The sequence below is a fragment of the Littorina saxatilis genome, linkage group LG12 (genome assembly GCF_037325665.1).
Source record: "Littorina saxatilis isolate snail1 linkage group LG12, US_GU_Lsax_2.0, whole genome shotgun sequence".
Classification (NCBI taxonomy): Eukaryota; Metazoa; Mollusca; class Gastropoda; order Littorinimorpha; family Littorinidae; genus Littorina; species Littorina saxatilis.
In genome coordinates this window covers 24,697,504-24,718,221 of record NC_090256.1, presented here as the reverse complement: position 1 = coordinate 24,718,221, position 20,718 = coordinate 24,697,504, and the positions used below count along the sequence as shown (strand labels likewise).

The 20,718-nt window shown below is 44.4% G+C and overlaps 1 protein-coding gene across 1 annotated transcript; it reads right to left on the bottom strand.

Moving 5' to 3' along the window:
* Positions 1–7,913: 7,913 nt before the first annotated feature.
* On the bottom strand, positions 7,914–16,928 carry LOC138983050 (uncharacterized). The gene is made up of 4 exons (XM_070356453.1): positions 16,383–16,928; positions 15,859–15,914; positions 13,951–14,972; positions 7,914–8,083 (listed from the first exon to the last, which is right to left on the bottom strand). Exons 1-4 carry the CDS (start codon positions 16,926–16,928, stop codon positions 7,914–7,916), a joined length of 1,794 nt encoding a protein of 597 aa, XP_070212554.1.
* Between the last annotated feature and the right edge of the window lie 3,790 nt (positions 16,929–20,718).

Genomic DNA, 20,718 nt, shown 5'->3' with positions numbered 1-20,718 from the left:
CTGATGTTGTTCTTTGTTGCTCTGACTCGGACTTCATCGTCAGAGTCAGAGTCAACGCAGTATCTTCGTTTGTTTCCGTTTCGGGTGCTTGAAAAAAAAGAAGAAAAAGAAGAGGTGGCCATGTTTGAGGCCTTTATCTTCGTCGCATCTGATCCCCACCCACCACGGAGCCCAACAAGGGGACGCTTAGGTGGAGCGGTTATCCAACTCCAGAGCGCCAAGGATACAGATGGATATACGCAGCGATAAGAGGAAACATATGGTATCAATCTGTAATAGGAGATTTAACTCTTTCCAAGCGGAAACGGGTTAGGTAACAACTTGGCATAATGTTCGTCAACTCTTTCCAAGCGGAAACGGATTAGGTAACAACTTGGCATAGTGTTTGTCCCGACTACCGCCGCCCCCTCCTACCGCCGCTTGCTCCTTTAGCCAAAGGTCCGATGCAATATGCTCAAGACATATACCCAGACTTGACCAGCCGATTGATTGAAGCGGGTAAGCCTTTTTCAACCTCCTGTCTTAGATAAAGACTGGGCCAAAATGATGTGTTGGCGCTACAAAGTCGCAACTAAGTAAACCCCTCAATCATCAGGTCACCAGCCCAAACCGGTACAGGTCGCAGCGCACGGCAAACACGCTGGGTCTTAAGAAGACCACAGAGAAATAAGGATGTGGAAAAGAAGACTTTTGGGAAGTGAAATAAAGGTGACGGATCCAGTCAGGTAGAAATAAGACAAGAAAGGAATCAGAAAACTGCAGGGAATAGTAGGGAGAGTTTTTTGGAGGGAAATATAGGTGAAAGGACTGGTAAGGCAGAAATAAGACAAAAGAAGAGAAGTAAAGGGGTGGGGTAGCTTAGTGGAAACACTCCCGCCGCGTGAAGGCGACCCCATGGGAGCCCAGCCGACCATGAAGAGCCATATCAGGGCGGTGCTGCTTTGACATATAACGTGCGCCACACACAAGACAGAAGTCGCAGCACAGGCTTCATGTCTTACCCAGTCACATTATTCTGACACCGGACCAACCAGTCCTAGCACTAACCCCATAATGCCAGACGCCAGGCGGAGCAGCCACTAGATTGCCAATTTTAAAGTCTTAGGTATGACCCGGCCGGGGTTCGAACCCACGACCTCCCGATCACGTGGCGGACGCCTTACCACTAGGCCAACCGTGCCGGTAGAAATGTGACTCCACAATTGAGATTCCTCGGCTGTGTGGTAGACAACTCTTGAGGGAAAATCATCTTGCAGTCACAGCAAAGGACTACTTCAGGACATCAATCGCAGTGCCGTATTTGGACTATCGGGTGACTCAAATGACTGATCACTTTAAGAATGCTGAGCTCGCCCAAGACGCACTTCAGTTGATACCAGAAAACCTTGTCCGCTTACCTGGGCCCTTCCTGGATGTTCCAGGTGGTGTTAGGCACTTGGCCGTACTTTGGGACACCGACCTATCAAACAGTGATGGCCTGGCTGCTGAACTTCATCGCTGGAGCACCAAGTGGATAATTCAGAACCAGGCAGATGGCATTCCATCAACTATTCAAAGCAGCTTGAAGTTAGTTAGTTTAGCTGTTGCTTTTTGGGTCCAGCAGACCATTTAGGCTAAATCAGGACCCCACAAGTTTAACATAGCACAATTTTAAATTAAACCAGTTTTAAAAAACAAAGTCAAAAAACAAAGTCAGGAACGTTACCCGAAGGGAACAAAAGCAGCTTGAAGGCATGACATTGTGATAGTTGGTTGGTTTTTGGGGTTTAATGTCTCTTCAGCAGATGCTAGCTGCTATTCGAGACCGATGCAGTTATTTTCTTTTCCCTTCATATGGCAAGTTCTACGTTTCAGACTATTTACATTCAAATCTATCACTGTAAAAGAAGGTTCTAAAAATTAATAATTTTCACTTCTGGTACTTTAAATCTTGTAAAAAATCTTGATCTCTTTTAAAAAGTTAAAAATCTTGTCCGGGGGAACATCCCGGAATAAAACCTTCAGTGTTTCCGCATTGTAGTGTTTGTCTCGAAATTCTTGAACGTCTACACATTTTGTGAGAACATGTTCTAATGTCCATGGTTCGTCACATCCAAAACAGTATGGTGGATCTTCACCTTTCAGCAGATACGAATGTGTAATGTGACTATGCCCAATGTGTAAGCGACAGAGAACTGTCTCTTCTTTCCTGTTGAGGCGACATTGGGGTAGGCTGTCCGACAGCTGGGGGACGATCTTATGAAGTTTATTTTCTTCACATTCGTCCCATTCACTCTGCCATAGGTACTTTATGTACATGTTGGTGCGAGTTCTGAAATCTGAATGCTTTGTGTGTTTGTCAGTGATGAGCCTTTCTCTGGCTTCTTTAGCAGCTTGATCAGCTGCAGAGTTGCCTCTAATTCCAACATGGGATGGCACCCATGCAAACACAATCCTTTTGCCTTCTTCAATCAGAGATGCATGTAGCTCTTGGATTTCGACCAACAGTGGGTGATCTAGCTGAGTTCTCTTCACGGCGGTAAGAGCCGATAGGGAATCCGACAGAATCAGGAAGTCTTTCTTTTTTGACTGATATACCTGTTTCAGAGCTAGCTGTAAAGCTTTCAACTCTGCAGAAAATACAGAACTGTCATCCGGAAGACGGGCCGAAAAGGCCCTATCGAGTTTAGGACCTGTGACAGAAGCTGATGCCACTTTACTTTCAGCTTTGGACCCATCAGTGTATATTCGTTGATGGGAAGGAAACTCGGTACAGAACTGGCTAAAACACTGTTTAAAAATCAAATCATTTGTCTCTGACTTCTTTAACCTTGTCAGATCGAGTCGAACAACTGGATCTGGCAATGTCCATGGTGGTGTTTCTGTCCATCGATTTTCACTAACATGATCGAGTTTTATCTTTGATTCGGCCAGATGTGACTGAATCCGAGAAGACAGAGGTGCTCGATCATTTGGGTGACTTTCAAAAAATTCAGAGCATTGTGGTTGAAATACGCATTGGTAGGCTGGATTTGTAGGCATAGCTTTCAGTTTCAACACATAATTTAGGGTGAGTTTCAGGCGTCGCAGCCTCAGAGAGGGTTCTTTGGCCTCAAAATATAAGGACTGTACTGGAGACGTCCTGAAAGCTCCCAGACAAAGACGTATACCCTGGTGGTGTATTGTGTCTAATAGCCTTAGGTTGGATTTTGCGGCTCCACCATAGACGACACAACCATAGTCCAACTTTGATCGGATTAAAGCACGGTAAAGTCTGAGTAGGACTGTGCGGTCAGCACCCCAGTCCGTATGAGAAACCACTTTCAATACATCCAGAGCTTTCAGACATGATGTTCTCAGATACTGGATATGTTTAAGGAATGTTAGTCGACGGTCAAAGGTCAGTCCTAGGAATTTAAATTCTTCAACAACCTTGACAGGATTACCATTCAGGACCAGAGAGGGTTCTGGCATGGCTCCCCTTTGTTTGCAAAGATGCATACAGACAGTTTTGCTGGTGGAAAATTTGAAACCGTTCTCTGTTACCCATTTTTGCACCTTGTCTATACATAATTGAAGCTGCCTTTCCACTCTATGTAGGGATTTGCCACGCACACAGAGTGCAAAGTCATCAACAAACAAGGATGACTCGGATCCTTTCAGTACTGCCTTTACTATGTTATTGATTTTGATGTTGAACAACATGGGTGATAGAATGCTTCCTTGAGGAACACCCATCTCTTGTTGACAGAACTCTGATAGGTTGGGACCGACCCGTACTGTAAAAAATCGATTACTTAGAAATCCTTCCACAAAAACAGGGAGACGTCCACGAAAACCCATTTCATGCAAATCAGCTAAAATACCGTGTTTCCAGGTCGTGTCGTAAGCCTTCTCGAGGTCAAAAAATATAGCTAGTACATGTTCAGATCTCGCAAAGGCCTCTCGAACGAAGGTCTCAAAACGTACCAAATGATCAGTGGTGCTGTGTCCCTTTCGGAAGCCACATTGCACATCACTTAAGAGGTTTTGTTTTTCTAGGTACCACACCATCCTAGCGTTGACCAATCTCTCCATGGTTTTACACAGACAGCTGGTCAAGGCTATCGGACGGTAGTTGCTGGGGTTTGTATGATCTTTACCTGGTTTTGGAATGGGGACAATCATCGCTTCTTGCCATGAAGGTGGAAAGGATCCACTCTCCCATATGTGGTTAAAAACCTTCAGCAAGACCAGAAGACAACTTTCTGGTAGGTGTGTGAGGAACTGATAATGTATTCCGTCCAGCCCCGTTGCTGAGTTGTTGCATTTTTGTAAGGCTTGTTTGAGTTCAGTTATACTGAACAACTTGTTGTAGTTCTCCTCATTCTGAGATGAGAAGTTTATGGGTTTACGTTCTTGGGTGGCTTTGATTTTTTGAAAATCTGTGCAGTAATTTTCTGTTGATGAGTTTTTTTCCATTGTTGAAGCCAGAACGTTTGCTACTTCATTCTTTTGGGTTATAAGGGATCCATTTACCACAAGGTGGTTAATTGATGCAGATCCTTTTTTCCCTTTGATTTTACGAATAGCATTCCAAACTTTACTTGATGATACCTTAGAGTTTAAGTTTGAGCAAAAAGACCTCCAGGATGTTCTTTTAGAATGTTTTATGACAGTGCGACTCTTAGCGCGAAATCTGAAGAAAGTCAACTTCTTGCCAAGGGTCGGGCATCTGTAGAACCTGTGTAAACTTCTCTTTCGCTCAGATCGGGCTTCTTGGCATTCTTTATTAAACCATGGCACTTTAATGCGGTTGTTTGAAGATGTTTTTGGGATGTACTCAGTGGCAATGTCTTGTAGAGTGTTTGTAAAAATAGATGATGGGTCATCACTTCCATCAAAGACAGTGTCTTCTGTGAGTTGGACAGAACATTCGGCAGTAAAAGACAGCCAGTTTGCCTTGTTCAGGTTCCATCTCTGGGGGGAAGCTTCTTCCAATCCATCTATTTGAGACATCAAGATAGGGAAATGATCGCTACCACATGTGTCATCATAGACTTTAAATTCAAAGTCTAGAACAAGAGAGGTGTCGCAAATAACTAGATCTAGTATGGACTTGCATCCTGTTGCTGGATGGAGATATGTTGGTACTCCATCGTTTAAAACGCATAGATTACGATTGTCTAAAAAATCTTCTAGAATTCGTCCTCTCGTACTTAGAGAGTTGCTGCCCCATAAAGGGGAATGAGCGTTAAAATCTCCCATTAAAACAAAGGGAGCTGGAAGCTGATCAATAAGATTTTCAAGATCGTGCTTCGTGTAACATTTGGATGGCGACAGATATACACTGCAGAGAGTGATGGTTTTATCTAATGTCACTCGTGCTGCGACGGCTTGAATGTTTGTACATAGGTTGATCTCACTACAAAGTACACTTTTCTTAATCAAAAGAGCAACTCCCCCAGACGTGTTATTGTCTGAATGGTTTCTAAAAACATTGTATCCAGATACATTAAAATCTTTGTTTGGTTTCAGCATTGTTTCCTGTAATGCTGTAGCAACAGGATGAAATTTGTGTAAAAGTAGACATAATTCTTCATAGTTAGCTTGGACCCCTCTACAATTCCATTGAATAAAATTGGCTATGTTTGTTTAGTTTTAAGAAATTTCTGCCTCCATACCCTCTTCGTCGGATAAACTCCCAAAATGATTGTATAGTGTGATGGGATTTTTCTCCATTTTTGGGGTGCGAGGCGATCTTTGGGGCAGAGTAACTTTTCCCTTGTCCGGAGGTGTTCGTGGTGTGGATTGAGTAAGGTCCACTACCTCCACTACCTCGACGGCCCCCTTCCTGTGAGTTGCCCTGTGAACGGGCTTCTGGGTTGGGGTGGTGAAGCGAACCTCACCAGGAGACCCCATAGGGTCCTCAATTGGGGTGGTGAAGCGAACCTCACCAGGAGCCCCAACAGGGTCTCCAGTTGGGGCGGTGAAGCAAACCTCACCAGGAGACCCCATAGAGTCTTCAGTGGGGATAGCCCCACCTGTGCTTTCATCTGTCTGTGTACAAATACTTTTGTTTCTTGTGGGCTCTGTCCTTTTCAACATGGACGGGCCTGCCTGGACACCCACAGACCTATATGAAATACTGGTCTGGGTGGGTGTTGACTTTGTTGCAGGTCTTTGACTGACTGCTGCCGCAAAACTTTTCTGGAAGGAAAAAACATTCGTTTTTTCAACCTCCTTCCTGGCGTCTGAGAAAGACATCTTTTTCTCCGTTTTTGTTTTTTGAATGGCCTGTTCAAACTTGTATTTTGGACATTCTCTGGAGGACGGGGAATGGTTTCCCTTACAGTTTGTGCAGGTGGGTGGTGATGTGCAGGGACCTTCGTGAGGATCTCCGCCACACCTCTCGCACACTGCCTTCTGTTTACATCCAGCCTTTGAATGTCCAAATCTTTGGCATTGGAAACATCTCATTGGTGATGGAATATACAAAGTCACTCTTATTTGGACAAATCCCACTTTTATTTTCTCAGGGATGGTTGGGGTACAAAAAGTGACGAAAAGGGTGTTGGTGGGTACTCTGATATCGCCCTTCCTGATCAACACCCGGTACACATCAATGACACCTTGATCCTTAAGACCTTCTTTTATTTCAGCCTCACTGAGGCCCTCCAGCTCTCGGCATCGGATGACTCCTTTGCTGGTGTTCAGGCCTCTGTGAGGACTGACCTTGACCGGTCTATCAACAAATTTCTGACCATTCAGACGGAGAAGACCATCTGATGCCTTTTTTGAAGGACATTCAATCAGTAGAGAACCATTACGAAGCCTCTTAATGTTGTCTATCGTTGATGATACTCCTGCAATAACCTTCTGTATCGCAAAAGGCGAAAGTTTGGAGATGGGCTGTGCCTCATCTGCAGTCTCAACAACAATGAAACGGGGCCAGGCCTCGCTGATGTTGTTCTTTGTTGCTCTGACTCGGACTTCATCGTCAGAGTCAGAGTCAACGCAGTATCTTCGTTTGTTTCCGTTTCGGGTGCTTGAAAAAAAAGAAGAAAAAGAAGAGGTGGCCATGTTTGAGGCCTTTATCTTCGTCGCATCTGATCCCCACCCACCACGGAGCCCAACAAGGGGACGCTTAGGTGGAGCGGTTATCCAACTCCAGAGCGCCAAGGATACAGATGGATATACGCAGCGATAAGAGGAAACATATGGTATCAATCTGTAATAGGAGATTTAACTCTTTCCAAGCGGAAACGGGTTAGGTAACAACTTGGCATAATGTTCGTCAACTCTTTCCAAGCGGAAACGGATTAGGTAACAACTTGGCATAGTGTTTGTCCCGACTACCGCCGCCCCCTCCTACCGCCGCTTGCTCCTTTAGCCAAAGGTCCGATGCAATATGCTCAAGACATATACCCAGACTTGACCAGCCGATTGATTGAAGCGGGTAAGCCTTTTTCAACCTCCTGTCTTAGATAAAGACTGGGCCAAAATGATGTGTTGGCGCTACAAAGTCGCAACTAAGTAAACCCCTCAATCATCAGGTCACCAGCCCAAACCGGTACAGGTCGCAGCGCACGGCAAACACGCTGGGTCTTAAGAAGACCACAGAGAAATAAGGATGTGGAAAAGAAGACTTTTGGGAAGTGAAATAAAGGTGACGGATCCAGTCAGGTAGAAATAAGACAAGAAAGGAATCAGAAAACTGCAGGGAATAGTAGGGAGAGTTTTTTGGAAGGAAATATAGGTGAAAGGACTGGTAAGGCAGAAATAAGACAAAAGAAGAGAAGTAAAGGGGTGGGGTAGCTTGGTGGCATTGTGATAGTGACATGTACCCCAACATTCATGTGATGATGAGACTAATCTGCACATTGCCCATTGCGAAAGCAGAATGTAAGAGGAGCAACTCTGGGTTGAGGTCCCTGAAGAACTACATGCGCACATTAACGGGGGCAGGTCTTCTGAATGGGCTTGCCCTCGTGAAGGTCCAACGGGATGTTCCTGTTGACGTTGAAGCTGCTGTCGACTCTTACGCAACACAGTACAGGTCCCACGTGCAGCTGCTGCCAAAGAACTTCCTGCGACTGTAACGCAATGTTGGCTCCTACTCTCCCTATGTGTCAATGAACTTTAGAATTCAAATCTTAAAATAGAGGCCAGACTCCCTTAAAAATCCAAAGAGAGCTGTAGAGCTGGTCTCCATAAAAATCTGTTTCAAAATAGAGGTGTCAAAATACTTCACTCGTAAATCATACAGATCAGTGCATTCAGTGAGGAAATGTATCGCAGAAAAGCTATTATCACAGGCATGGCACCATGGTGCCTCTTCTCTTTTAAACAGGTGAACATGAGTTATATAAGTGTGACCAGTGTGTAACCTAGCCCATAGACCAAATAGCCTGGACCGCCAACTCGTCACGTGACCCTTCGAGGTTACGACGCTCGACTTTTAGAGGCGCTTAGCGTCCGGTTTGAAAGGCCAGCGATTCGAAGACAGTGAAAAGAAAGCACGCTCCAGTTATTTGTGACAATGGGAGGTGACAATGAACTGGATTTTCCAAAACTCCAAACTAAACTTAACAAAACTCATAGAAAAACATGTTCCATATGCACTTTAGCTGAGTTTATTTTAGCATTTTCAGAACTTACCTCGGTAACTTCGTCCATGTTTACAATCGACACCGGATATGACATCCCCAGACCTGGGAACCCCTGTTTTGCACTTTGAGTATTCTCAAACAAACTTGGTGTATTTTCAGAAAAATGAGCGTACTCCACACAGCGTTTGAACATCCATGATTAAAACAAGCCTCACGCGCGTCCATCACACTGTTAATTAAGTTTACCTATACATTTAAAACAAATGCTTTTTTCAATATTTGCTGACAAAAACTGCAATCATGTGACAGAATACTGGATCGGCTTCAAGATGGGCGTGTGAAGAAAAGTTGTCTAGGAATTTTTCTCGTCGTATTTTTTTCCCACTGACCGTACTAATCGTATTCTCGACAATCATGCGTACAAAATACGGCGAAATCGTATGGGTTCCCAGGTCTGCATCCCCCTGATTTCTGAAAGGCCATGAAAGCGTAGGTTCCTAAATGCGAGAGGCCGCTACCTCGTAATAGAGAGAAAGAGCGAAGAGAGAGCTAGTTGGCGGTCCAGGATAAATGGTCTATGCCTAGCCAAAACACTTTCTTCTTTTCTACTTGAAGCCATCAAAGGCAAGGGCTTTGATAGCTCAGGGCGTATCTTGTATAGTTTATTTTCCTTGCAGGTTTGTTTTTTTGTTTGCTTAACGCCCAGCCGACCACGAAGGGCCATATCAGGGCGGTTTCCTTGCAGGTAGACCAACGGTCTTGCCATAGTTTTAAACTGTAAACAAGAAGGGCAAAGCCCATACGACTCACATGCTTGACCTTTACATGACCTTGACCTTCAGCTAAACCTAGCAATGACATCATACACTAAGAACTGCTTTACACATTTTTCCTACCAAAATACATGTGACCTTGACCCAAGGTCAAGGTCATCCAAGGTCATGCAACACAAAGCTGTTAATTCAAGACATAGGAAGTACAATGGTGCTTATTGGCTCTTTCTACCATGAGATATGGTCACTTTTAGTGGTTCACTACCTTATTTTGGTCACATTTCATAAGGGTCAAAGTGACCTTGACCTTGATCATATGTGACCAAATGTGTCTCATGATGAAAGCATAACATGTTGGTTGGTTGGTTGGTTTTTGGGGTTTAATGTCTCTTCAGCAGATGCTAGCTGCTATTCGAGACCGATGCAGTTATTTTCTTTTCCCTTCATATGGCAAGTTCTACGTTTCAGACTATTTACATTCAAATCTATCACTGTAAAAGAAGGTTCTAAAAATTAATCATTTTCACTTCTGGTACTTTAAATCTTGTAAAAAATCTTGATCTCTTTTAAAAAGTTAAAAATCTTGTCCGGGGGAACATCCCGGAATAAAACCTTCAATGTTTCCGCATTGTAGTGTTTGTCTCGAAATTCTTGAACGTCTACACATTTTGTGAGAACATGTTCTAATGTCCATGGTTTGTCACATCCAAAACAGTATGGTGGATCTTCACCTTTCAGCAGATACGAATGTGTAATGTGACTGTGCCCAATGTGTAAGCGACAGAGAACTGTCTCTTCTTTCCTGTTGAGGCGACATTGGGGTAGGCTGTCCGACATCTGGGGGACGATCTTATGAAGTTTATTTTCTTCACATTCGTCCCATTCACTCTGCCATAGGTACTTTATGTACATGTTGGTGCGAGTTCTGAAATCTGAATGCTTTGTGTGTTTGTCAGTGATGAGTCTTTCTCTGGCTTCTTTAGCAGCTTGATCAGCTGCAGAGTTGCCTCTAATTCCAACATGGGATGGCACCCATGCAAACACAATCCTTTTGCCTTCTTCAATCAGAGATGCATGTAGCTCTTGGATTTCGACCAACAGTGGGTGATCTAGCTGAGTTCTCTTCACGGCGGTAAGAGCCGATAGGGAATCCGACAGAATCAGGAAGTCTTTCTTTTTTGACTGATATACCTGTTTCAGAGCTAGCTGTAAAGCTTTCAACTCTGCAGAAAATACAGAACTGTCATCCGGAAGACGCGCCGAAAAGGCCCTATCGAGTTTAGGACCTGTGACAGAAGCTGATGCCACTTTACTTTCAGCTTTGGACCCATCAGTGTATATTCGTTGATGGGAAGGAAACTCGGTACAGAACTGGCTAAAACACTGTTTAAAAATCAAATCATTTGTCTCTGACTTCTTTAACCTTGTCAGATCGAGTCGAACAACTGGATCTGGCAATGTCCATGGTGGTGTTTCTGTCCATCGATTTTCACTAACATGATCGAGTTTTATCTTTGATTCGGCCAGATGTGACTGAATCCGAGAAGACAGAGGTGCTCGATCATTTGGGTGACTTTCAAAAAATTCAGAGCATTGTGGTTGAAATACGCATTGGTAGGCTGGATTTGTAGGCATAGCTTTCAGTTTCAACACATAATTTAGGGTGAGTTTCAGGCGTCGCAGCCTCAGAGAGGGTTCTTTGGCCTCAAAATATAAGGACTGTACTGGAGACGTCCTGAAAGCTCCCAGACAAAGACGTATACCCTGGTGGTGTATTGTGTCTAATAGCCTTAGGTTGGATTTTGCGGCTCCACCATAGACGACACAACCATAGTCCAACTTGGATCGGATTAAAGCACGGTAAAGTCTGAGTAGGACTGTGCGGTCAGCACCCCAGTCCGTATGAGAAACCACTTTCAATACATCCAGAGCTTTCAGACATGATGTTCTCAGATATTGGATATGTTTAAGGAATGTTAGTCGACGGTCAAAGGTCAGTCCTAGGAATTTAAATTCTTCAACAACCTTGACAGGATTACCATTCAGGACCAGAGAGGGTTCTGGCATGGCTCCCCTTTGTTTGCAAAGATGCATACAGACAGTTTTGCTGGTGGAAAATTTGAAACCGTTCTCTGTTACCCATTTTTGCACCTTGTCTATACATAATTGAAGCTGCCTTTCCACTCTATGTAGGGATTTTCCACGCACACAGAGTGCAAAGTCATCAACAAACAAGGATGACTCGGATCCTTTCAGTACTGCCTTTACTATGTTATTGATTTTGATGTTGAACAACATGGGTGATAGAATGCTTCCTTGAGGAACACCCATCTCTTGTTGACAGAACTCTGATAGGTTGGGACCGACCCGTACTGTAAAAAATCGATTACTTAGAAATCCTTCCACAAAAACAGGGAGACGTCCACGAAAACCCATTTCATGCAAATCAGCTAAAATACCGTGTTTCCAGGTCGTGTCGTAAGCCTTCTCGAGATCAAAAAATATAGCTAGTACATGTTCAGATCTCGCAAAGGCCTCTCGAACGAAGGTCTCAAAACGTACCAAATGATCAGTGGTGCTGTGTCCCTTTCGGAAGCCACATTGCACATCACTTAAGAGGTTTTGTTTTTCTAGGTACCACACCATCCTAGCGTTGACCAATCTCTCCATGGTTTTACACAGACAGCTGGTCAAAGCTATCGGACGGTAGTTGCTGGGGTTTGTATGATCTTTACCTGGTTTTGGAATGGGGACAATCATCGCTTCTTGCCATGAAGGTGGAAAGGATCCACTCTCCCATATGTGGTTAAAAACCTTCAGCAAGACCAGAAGACAACTTTCTGGTAGGTGTGTGAGGAACTGATAATGTATTCCGTCCAGCCCCGTTGCTGAGTTGTTGCATTTTTGTAAGGCTTGTTTGAGTTCAGTTATACTGAACAACTTGTTGTAGTTCTCCTCATTCTGAGATGAGAAGTTTATGGGTTTACGTTCTTGGGTGGCTTTGATTTTTTGAAAATCTGTGCAGTAATTTTCTGTTGATGAGTTTTTTTCCATTGTTGAAGCCAGAACGTTTGCTACTTCATTCTTTTGGGTTATAAGGGATCCATTTACCACAAGGTGGTTAATTGATGCAGATCCTTTTTTCCCTTTGATTTTACGAATAGCATTCCAAACTTTACTTGATGATACCTTAGAGTTTAAGTTTGAGCAAAAAGACCTCCAGGATGTTCTTTTAGAATGTTTTATGACAGTGCGACTCTTAGCGCGAAATCTGAAGAAAGTCAACTTCTTGCCAAGGGTCGGGCATCTGTAGAACCTGTGTAGACTTCTCTTTCGCTCAGATCGGGCTTCTTGGCATTCTTTATTAAACCATGGCACTTTAATGCGGTTGTTTGAAGATGTTTTTGGGATGTACTCAGTGGCAATGTCTTGTAGAGTGTTTGTAAAAATAGATGATGGGTCGTCACTTCCATCAAAGACAGTGTCTTCTGTGAGTTGGACAGAACATTCGGCAGTAAAAGACAGCCAGTTTGCCTTGTTCAGGTTCCATCTCTGGGGGGAAGCTTCTTCCAATCCATCTATTTGAGACATCAAGATAGGGAAATGATCGCTACCACATGTGTCATCATAGACTTTAAATTCAAAGTCTAGAACAAGAGAGGTGTCGCAAATAACTAGATCTAGTATGGACTTGCATCCTGTTGCTGGATGGAGATATGTTGGTACTCCATCGTTTAAAACGCATAGATTACGATTGTCTAAAAAATCTTCTAAAATTCGTCCTCTCGTACTTAGAGAGTTGCTGCCCCATAAAGGGGAATGAGCGTTAAAATCTCCCATTAAAACAAAGGGAGCTGGAAGCTGATCAATAAGATTTTCAAGATCGTGCTTCGTGTAACATTTGGATGGTGACAGATATACACTGCAGAGAGTGATGGTTTTATCTAATGTCACTCGTGCTGCGACGGCTTGAATGTTTGTACATAGGTTGATCTCACTACAAAGTACACTTTTCTTAATCAAAAGAGCAACTCCCCCAGACGTGTTATTGTCTGAATGGTTTCTAAAAACATTGTATCCAGATACATTAAAATCTTTGTTTGGTTTCAGCATTGTTTCCTGCAATGCTGTAGCAACAGGATGAAATTTGTGTAAAAGTAGACATAATTCTTCATAGTTAGCTTGGACCCCTCTACAATTCCATTGAATAAAATTGGCTATGTTTGTTTAGTTTTAAGAAGTTTCTGCCTCCATACCCTCTTCGTCGGATAAACTCCCAAAATGATTGTATAGTGTGATGGGATTTTTCTCCATTTTTGGGGTGCGAGGCGATCTTTGGGGCAGAGTAACTTTTCCCTTGTCCGGAGGTGTTCGTGGTGTGGATTGAGTAAGGTCCACTACCTCCACTACCTCGACGGCCCCCTTCCTGTGAGTTGCCCTATGAACGGGCTTCTGGGTTGGGGTGGTGAAGCGAACCTCACCAGGAGACCCCATAGGGTCCTCAATTGGGGTGGTGAAGCGAACCTCACCAGGAGCCCCCACAGGGTCTCCAGTTGGGGCGGTGAAGCAAACCTCACCAGGAGACCCCATAGAGTCTCCAGTGGGGATAGCCCCACCTGTGCTTTCATCTGTCTGTGTACAAATACTTTTGTTTCTTGTGGGCTCTGTCCTTTTCAACATGGACGGGCCTGCCTGGACACCCACAGACCTATATGAAATACTGGTCTGGGTGGGTGTTGACTTTGTTGCAGGTCTTTGACTGACTGCTGCCGCAAAACTTTTCTGGAAGGAAAAAACATTCGTTTTTTCAACCTCCTTCCTGGCGTCTGAGAAAGACATCTTTTTCTCCGTTTTTGTTTTTTGAATGGCCTGTTCAAACTTGTATTTTGGACATTCTCTGGAGGACGGGGAATGGTTTCCCTTACAGTTTGTGCAGGTGGGTGGTGATGTGCAGGGACCTTCGTGAGGATCTCCGCCACACCTCTCGCACACTGCCTTCTGTTTACATCCAGCCTTTGAATGTCCAAATCTTTGGCATTGGAAACATCTCATTGGTGATGGAATATACAAAGTCACTCTTATTTGAACAAATCCCACTTTTATTTTCTCAGGGATGGTTGGGGTACAAAAAGTGACGAAAAGGGTGTTGGTGGGTACTCTGATATCGCCCTTCCTGATCAACACCCGGTACACATCAATGACACCTTGATCCTTTAGACCTTCTTTTATTTCAGCCTCACTGAGGCCCTCCAGCTCTCGGCATCGGATGACTCCTTTGCTGGTGTTCAGGCCTCTGTGAGGACTGACCTTGACCGGTCTATCAACAAATTTCTGACCATTCAGACGGAGGAGACCATCTGATGCCTTTTTTGAAGGACATTCAATCAGTAGAGAACCATTACGAAGCCTCTTAATGTTGTCTATCGTTGATGATACTCCTGCAATAACCTTCTGTATCGCAAAAGGCGAAAGTTTGGAGATGGGCTGTGCCTCATCTGCTGTCTCAACAACAATGAAACGGGGCCAGGCCTCGCTGATGTTGTTCTTTGTTGCTCTGACTCGGACTTCATCGTCAGAGTCAGAGTCAACGCAGTATCTTCGTTTGTTTCCGTTTCGGGTGCTTGAAAAAAAAAAAAAAAAAAAAAAAAAAAAAAAAAAGAAGAAAAAGAAGAGGTGGCCATGTTTGAGGCCTTTATCTTCGTCGCATCTGATCCCCACCCACCACGGAGCCCAACAAGGGGACGCTTAGGTGGAGCGGTTATCCAACTCCAGAGCGCCAAGGATACAGATGGATATACGCAGCGATAAGAGGAAACATATGGTATCAATCTGTAATAGGAGATTTAACTCTTTCCAAGCGGAAACGGGTTAGGTAACAACTTGGCATAATGTTCGTCAACTCTTTCCAAGCGGAAACGGATTAGGTAACAACTTGGCATAGTGTTTGTCCCGACTACCGCCGCCCCCTCCTACCGCCGCTTGCTCCTTTAGCCAAAGGTCCGATGCAATATGCTCAAGACATATACCCAGACTTGACCAGCCGATTGATTGAAACGGGTAAGCCTTCTTCAACCTCCTGTCTTATACCCCCATTCCACTGAGCCGTTCTCGCTTTCGTTCCCGTTACGATCAAGGAACGGCCGGGAAACGGTAAGGATCGGGAGGGATCGGAAAGAACGTAAGTGGAGCGCTAAGGAACGTTAATGGAACGCAAGGAACGGTAAGAACGGGTGAGTTTTTGAAACATGTTTCAAATTTTCGCCGTTTCCCTCCCGATCAAAATGAGCGGTAACGGAACCTAAACACATCGGTAACGGAACTTTCAGATCGTTAATGGAACGTAAAGGAGCGGTAACACAACGTTATCGCATCGGAAGTGACGTCACTAGCGTTCTCAGTGCGTCATCGTAGCGTTCTAGAACCGTTCGTACCGCTCCATACAGTTCCTATACCGATCCCGAAACGACCTGAGCTGATCCTAACGTTGTTGTTGCATTCCATTTACGTTCTAATACCGTGCAAACCATTCCATTAGAGCTCCTCCACCGATCTCCAGACGACGCGGGTAGGTCTGTATATAATAAGTCGTTGCATAATCCATATCACAGTCGGTGTGCCTCTCAATCAAGAAACAACCAAAGAAAGAAGAAACATGCCACCCAAAGGGAAGAAGAAGAAGATTACGCAGGTGGAATCTGCAGATAGCCCAACTGTTCAAGAGACCATTGCCACCAAAAAGCCGCGTTTTCGACCGAACCTCACAGAAGATGAAGAGGACTTGATGTTGGAGTTCCTCAGAGAAAACCAGTTTCTATATGACAAAAAGAAAAAACTTTATCACAACAAACACTTGAGAGAAAAAGCATGGAACGAGCAGGCAGCCAGGATGGACCGTGACAAGGCCGACTTAGAAGTCTGGTACGACTCCCTTCGTACCAGGTACGGAAAACTGCTGAAGGGCTCAAGAAAATCTGTAATAGAGGCTTCCAGACTGGGGAGGCTTCCGAATAGCCACATGTTTCCCATCAAGGGCACCGACAGCGTGAGGGACGTTCCATTTTCTCTCAAATTCATCAGCAATGGCTTGCCATTCCTCTGCGGTGGTTGGACATGCTATGACCTCATCCTTGTATTCGTCCACTATCGCTTGACAGACCAGTGGAAGAAACTTGGCAATCGTGTGACGTGAAACTCTGAAGGCGTATGAGAGGCTGGGGTAGCGGTCACCAGAGGCCAGGTGTCTCAGGGTAACAGCAACCTTGAGGCCGGGCTCCAGGGCTTTTCTACAGTTGGTATCCTGCAGAGTGATCCTAGGAGACAGTCTGTCAACCAACTCATCGAACATCTGGGGCTCCATTCGCATGAAGTTGAAGAAGGATGCGGTGTCTTCTATCCTTAGCTCTCTCATGAGACAATGAAAGTGTCCGTACATCAGTCTCCTTTGGGCAGTCAGCCATGGTCTCACCCAAAATGCTGGGGGTCTTCGTCTTCTTCTCCTCATCAGTTCTTGTACAAGGGCAAGCTGGCGTAAATGCAAGTTATTGTGCTGCATCAGCAAGAAGAAAAAGAACTGATCTCCTTCCATCTTGATGTCTAGCAAGCAACTGCATATTGATAGAATTGGTCTCTGCTTTTATAGAACTTGGCAAATCCTTACAATAAACGGTAACAGAACGCGAATGGAACGTTATCTGCACGCTACAGTCGTTGTAGGGTTGTTAATAGAACGGAAGAGATCTGTGTACAACGGTACAAGAGTGGTTGACTCGGTAATCGAACGGTATCGGATCACTTTGAACGGTGCATAATCGGAATGACAACGTTAGAGAACGGTGTTGAATCGCCATGGATACGCTCTATGGTCGGTATGCGAACTGTACGGCATCGTTACGATCGTTAACAGAATGTTATTGGAGCGCAAATACGTCAAAAATGACCGTTTTCGTAGCGTTCGATTGTTGTGTCAGCCGACCTTGATCGTAACAAGAACGTAAGCGAGAACGGCTCAGTGGAATGGGGGTATTAGATAAAGACTGGGCCAAAATGATGTGTTGGCGCTACAAAGTCGCAACTAAGTAAACCCCTCAATCATCAGGTCACCAGCCCAAACCGGTACAGGTCGCAGCGCACGGCAAACACGCTGGGTCTTAAGAAGACCACAGAGAAATAAGGATGTGGAAAAGAAGACTTTTGGGAAGTGAAATAAAGGTGACGGATCCAGTCAGGTAGAAATAAGACAAGAAAGGAATCAGAAAACTGCAGGGAATAGTAGGGAGAGTTTTTTGGAGGGAAATATAGGTGAAAGGACTGGTAAGGCAGAAATAAGACAAAAGAAGAGAAGTAAAGGGGTGGGGTAGCTTGGTGGAAACACTCCCGCCGCGTGAAGGCGACCCCATGGGAGCCGCAACCTTGTGACAGACTCAAAAAAAGGAATCACTTTGGGAGGGCAAGGTTATAGTCAGCTTACTCTGAATGCAATCAGGAAGTTAACGGTATAGGCCTACTACAATCGGGCAATCAGGGGAGGTAAGATTTTTTTCCAATTCACGAAATAGCTTTATTTACACATTTCTATGCTCACAGTGTCCTAAATATCTTATAAACAAATTGAATTTGAAGTTAGTTCAGTTTTGGACTCCCATGTCACAATATGGTACCCAGTTCCCGAGAACCCATATATATACATAAAATAGGAATAGATTTACACTTGTGATCAACCTTGTTTCACACCTGGACCTCATTGGGGCCTCAGCGGCCCCTGTACCCTAGCCACAATTTGGACCCCCCCCCCCCCTTCACCCCCTCCATTACCCCTTGATCAGCCCCTAGGGGGGGCATAATCTTCATACAGTTTGTTTGTTTGTTTGCTTTACGCCCAGCCGACCACAAAGGGCCATATCAGGGCGGTGCTGCTTTGATATATAACGTGCGCCACACACAAGACAGAAGCCGCAGCACAGGCTTCATGCCTCACCCAGTCACATTATTCTGACACCGGACCAACCAGTCCTAGCACTAACCCCATAATGCCAGACGCCAGGCGGAGCAGCCACTAGATTGCCAATTTTAAAGTCTTAGGTATGACCCTGCCGGGGTTCGAACCCACGACCTCCCGATCACGGGGCGGACGCCTTACCACTAGGCCAACCGTGCCGGTCATCTTCATACAGAACCACAGGCTTTGTTCATACAGCATCAGAGGATATTTTAATACAGTTTCACAGGCTATGTTCATACAGCATCAGAGGCTTTGTTCACAGAGTTTCACAGGCTTTGTTCATACAGCATCAGAGGTTTTGTTCACAGAGCTTCACAGGCTTTGTTCATACAGCATCAGGGGCTATTTTGATACGTACAGCTTCACAGGCTTTGTCCGTACATCATCAGTGGCTATCTTGATACAGCTTTACAGGCTATGTTCATACAGCATCAGATGCTATTGTGATACAGCTTCACAGACTTTGTTCATACAGCATCAGAGGCCTTTTTAATACAGCTTCACGGGCTTTGTTCATACAGTAGCATAGACCAACCAATTTTTACTTTTTGAGATAAAAAAAAAATTATGCAGTACTATTCTTTGGGATTTCAGAAGCCAGAATATATTTTATTTTTTCAAATTGCATCTAAAAATGGATTTGTTGTGATGATTTTAAATAGGTTTGTTTGTTTGTTTGTTTAACGCCCAGCTGACCACGAAGGGCCATATCAGGGCGGTGCTGCTTTGACATATAACGTGCGCCACACACAAGACAGAAGTCGCAGCACAGGCTTCATGTCTCACCCAGTCACATTATTCTTACACCGGACCAACCAGTCCTAGCACTAACCCCATAATGCCAGACGCCAGGCGGAGCAGCCACTAGATTGCCAATATTAAAGTCTTAGGTATGACCCGGCCGGGGTTCGAACCCACGACCTCCCGATCACGGGGCGGACGCCTTACCACTAGGCCTTTTGTTTGTTTGTTTGCTTAACGCCCAGCCGACCACGAAGGGCCATATCAGGGCGGTGCTGCTTTGACATATAACGTGCGCCACACACAAGACAGAAGTCGCAGCACAGGCTTCATGTCTCACCTAGTCACATTATTCTGACACCGGACCAACCAGTCCTAGCACTAACCCCATAATGCCAGACGCCAGGCGGAGCAGCCACTAGATTGCCAATTTTAAAGTCTTAGGTATGACCCGGCCGGGGTTCGAACCCACGACCTCCCGATCACGGGGCGGACGCCTTACCACTAGGCCAACCGTGCCTTACCACTAGGCCAATCGTGCCGGTATTTTAAATAGGTAGGGTGCACACACCACTCAGACATGTTTTGTACAATAAGTGGAACCCCCCCCCCCCATTCAAATGTAGAATTTTCAAAACAAAATCATGAAAATTATTAACAAAGTTTATCATATCATTCTGTGTACGAAAACAAATTATATTTAAAAAATAAATTATTACAATGAAGAAAATAATTATATGTATGTTGTATGAATGCCAGTATTTCACTGTAACATCAGAGACAGCCCCTTTCATCAAAGGCAATTTTAAGTGCCATAAACCCGTTCTCTGCAGTAAATGTTTATGGTACAAATGCAGATGTGTCACTGTTCAGTCGTCACATTCGTCGCGATATAACCTTCGTGGTTGAAAACGACGTTAAACACCAAATAAAGAAAGAAAGTCGTCACATTTTCGTTACGCCCTCAGCGGCTTCATTGTTCTCAGTGTTGTGTTTCCACAGTTTTTGTAAGTATTATTTTATCCAGTGATTTTGATCCTTATTTTCGTGTAGTTACCACAGTTGTTGTAAGCATTTAGTCATTGAATTTTGAACCTTATTTACGCGTATATTTCTTTTATCGGTGCTAGTGATCTTTCTTTCTTTACTTTCTTTATTTGGTGTTTTACGTCGTTTTCAACCGTTCAAGGTTATATCGCGACGGGGAAAGGGGGGAGATGGGATAGAGCCACTTGTTAAGTGTTTCTTGTTCACAAAAGCACTAATCAAAAAATTGCTCCAGGGCCTTGCAACGTAGTACAATATATGACCTTACTGGCAGAATGCAAGTTTCCAGTACAAAGGACTTAACATTTCTTACATACTGCTTGACTAAAATCTTTACAAACATTGACTATATTCTATACAAGAAACACTTAACAAGGGTAAAAGGAGAAACAGAATCCGTTAGTCGCCTCTTACAACATGTAAATTCTTCCCCCTAACCCGCGGGGGGGTGCTCGTGATCGTTTTGCTTGCGTGACAGTGACTTACCGTTGTCCTCTGTTTTCTTTTCAGTTTCACCGTATCATCACTCTGTATCAAGTTATCAACTGTAAAAGCATCATTAATAAAGTGCAAGTTTCACTGTGATTTG

Excerpts from the sequence above, each read along its gene's own strand:
- LOC138983050 (XM_070356453.1), bottom strand. The coding sequence starts at position 16,928 with ATGGAAGGAGATCAGTTCTTTTTCTTCTTGCTGATGCAGCACAATAAC. Across the intron at positions 14,973-15,858 it reads CTAATGGAATGGTTTGCACG|TTTTTCAAGCACCCGAAACG; the intron begins GTATTAGAACGT and ends TTTTTTTTTTTT. Across the intron at positions 8,084-13,950 it reads TGAAAGCACAGGTGGGGCTA|GGAGAGTAGGAGCCAACATT; the intron begins TCCCCACTGGAG and ends ATTGACACATAG.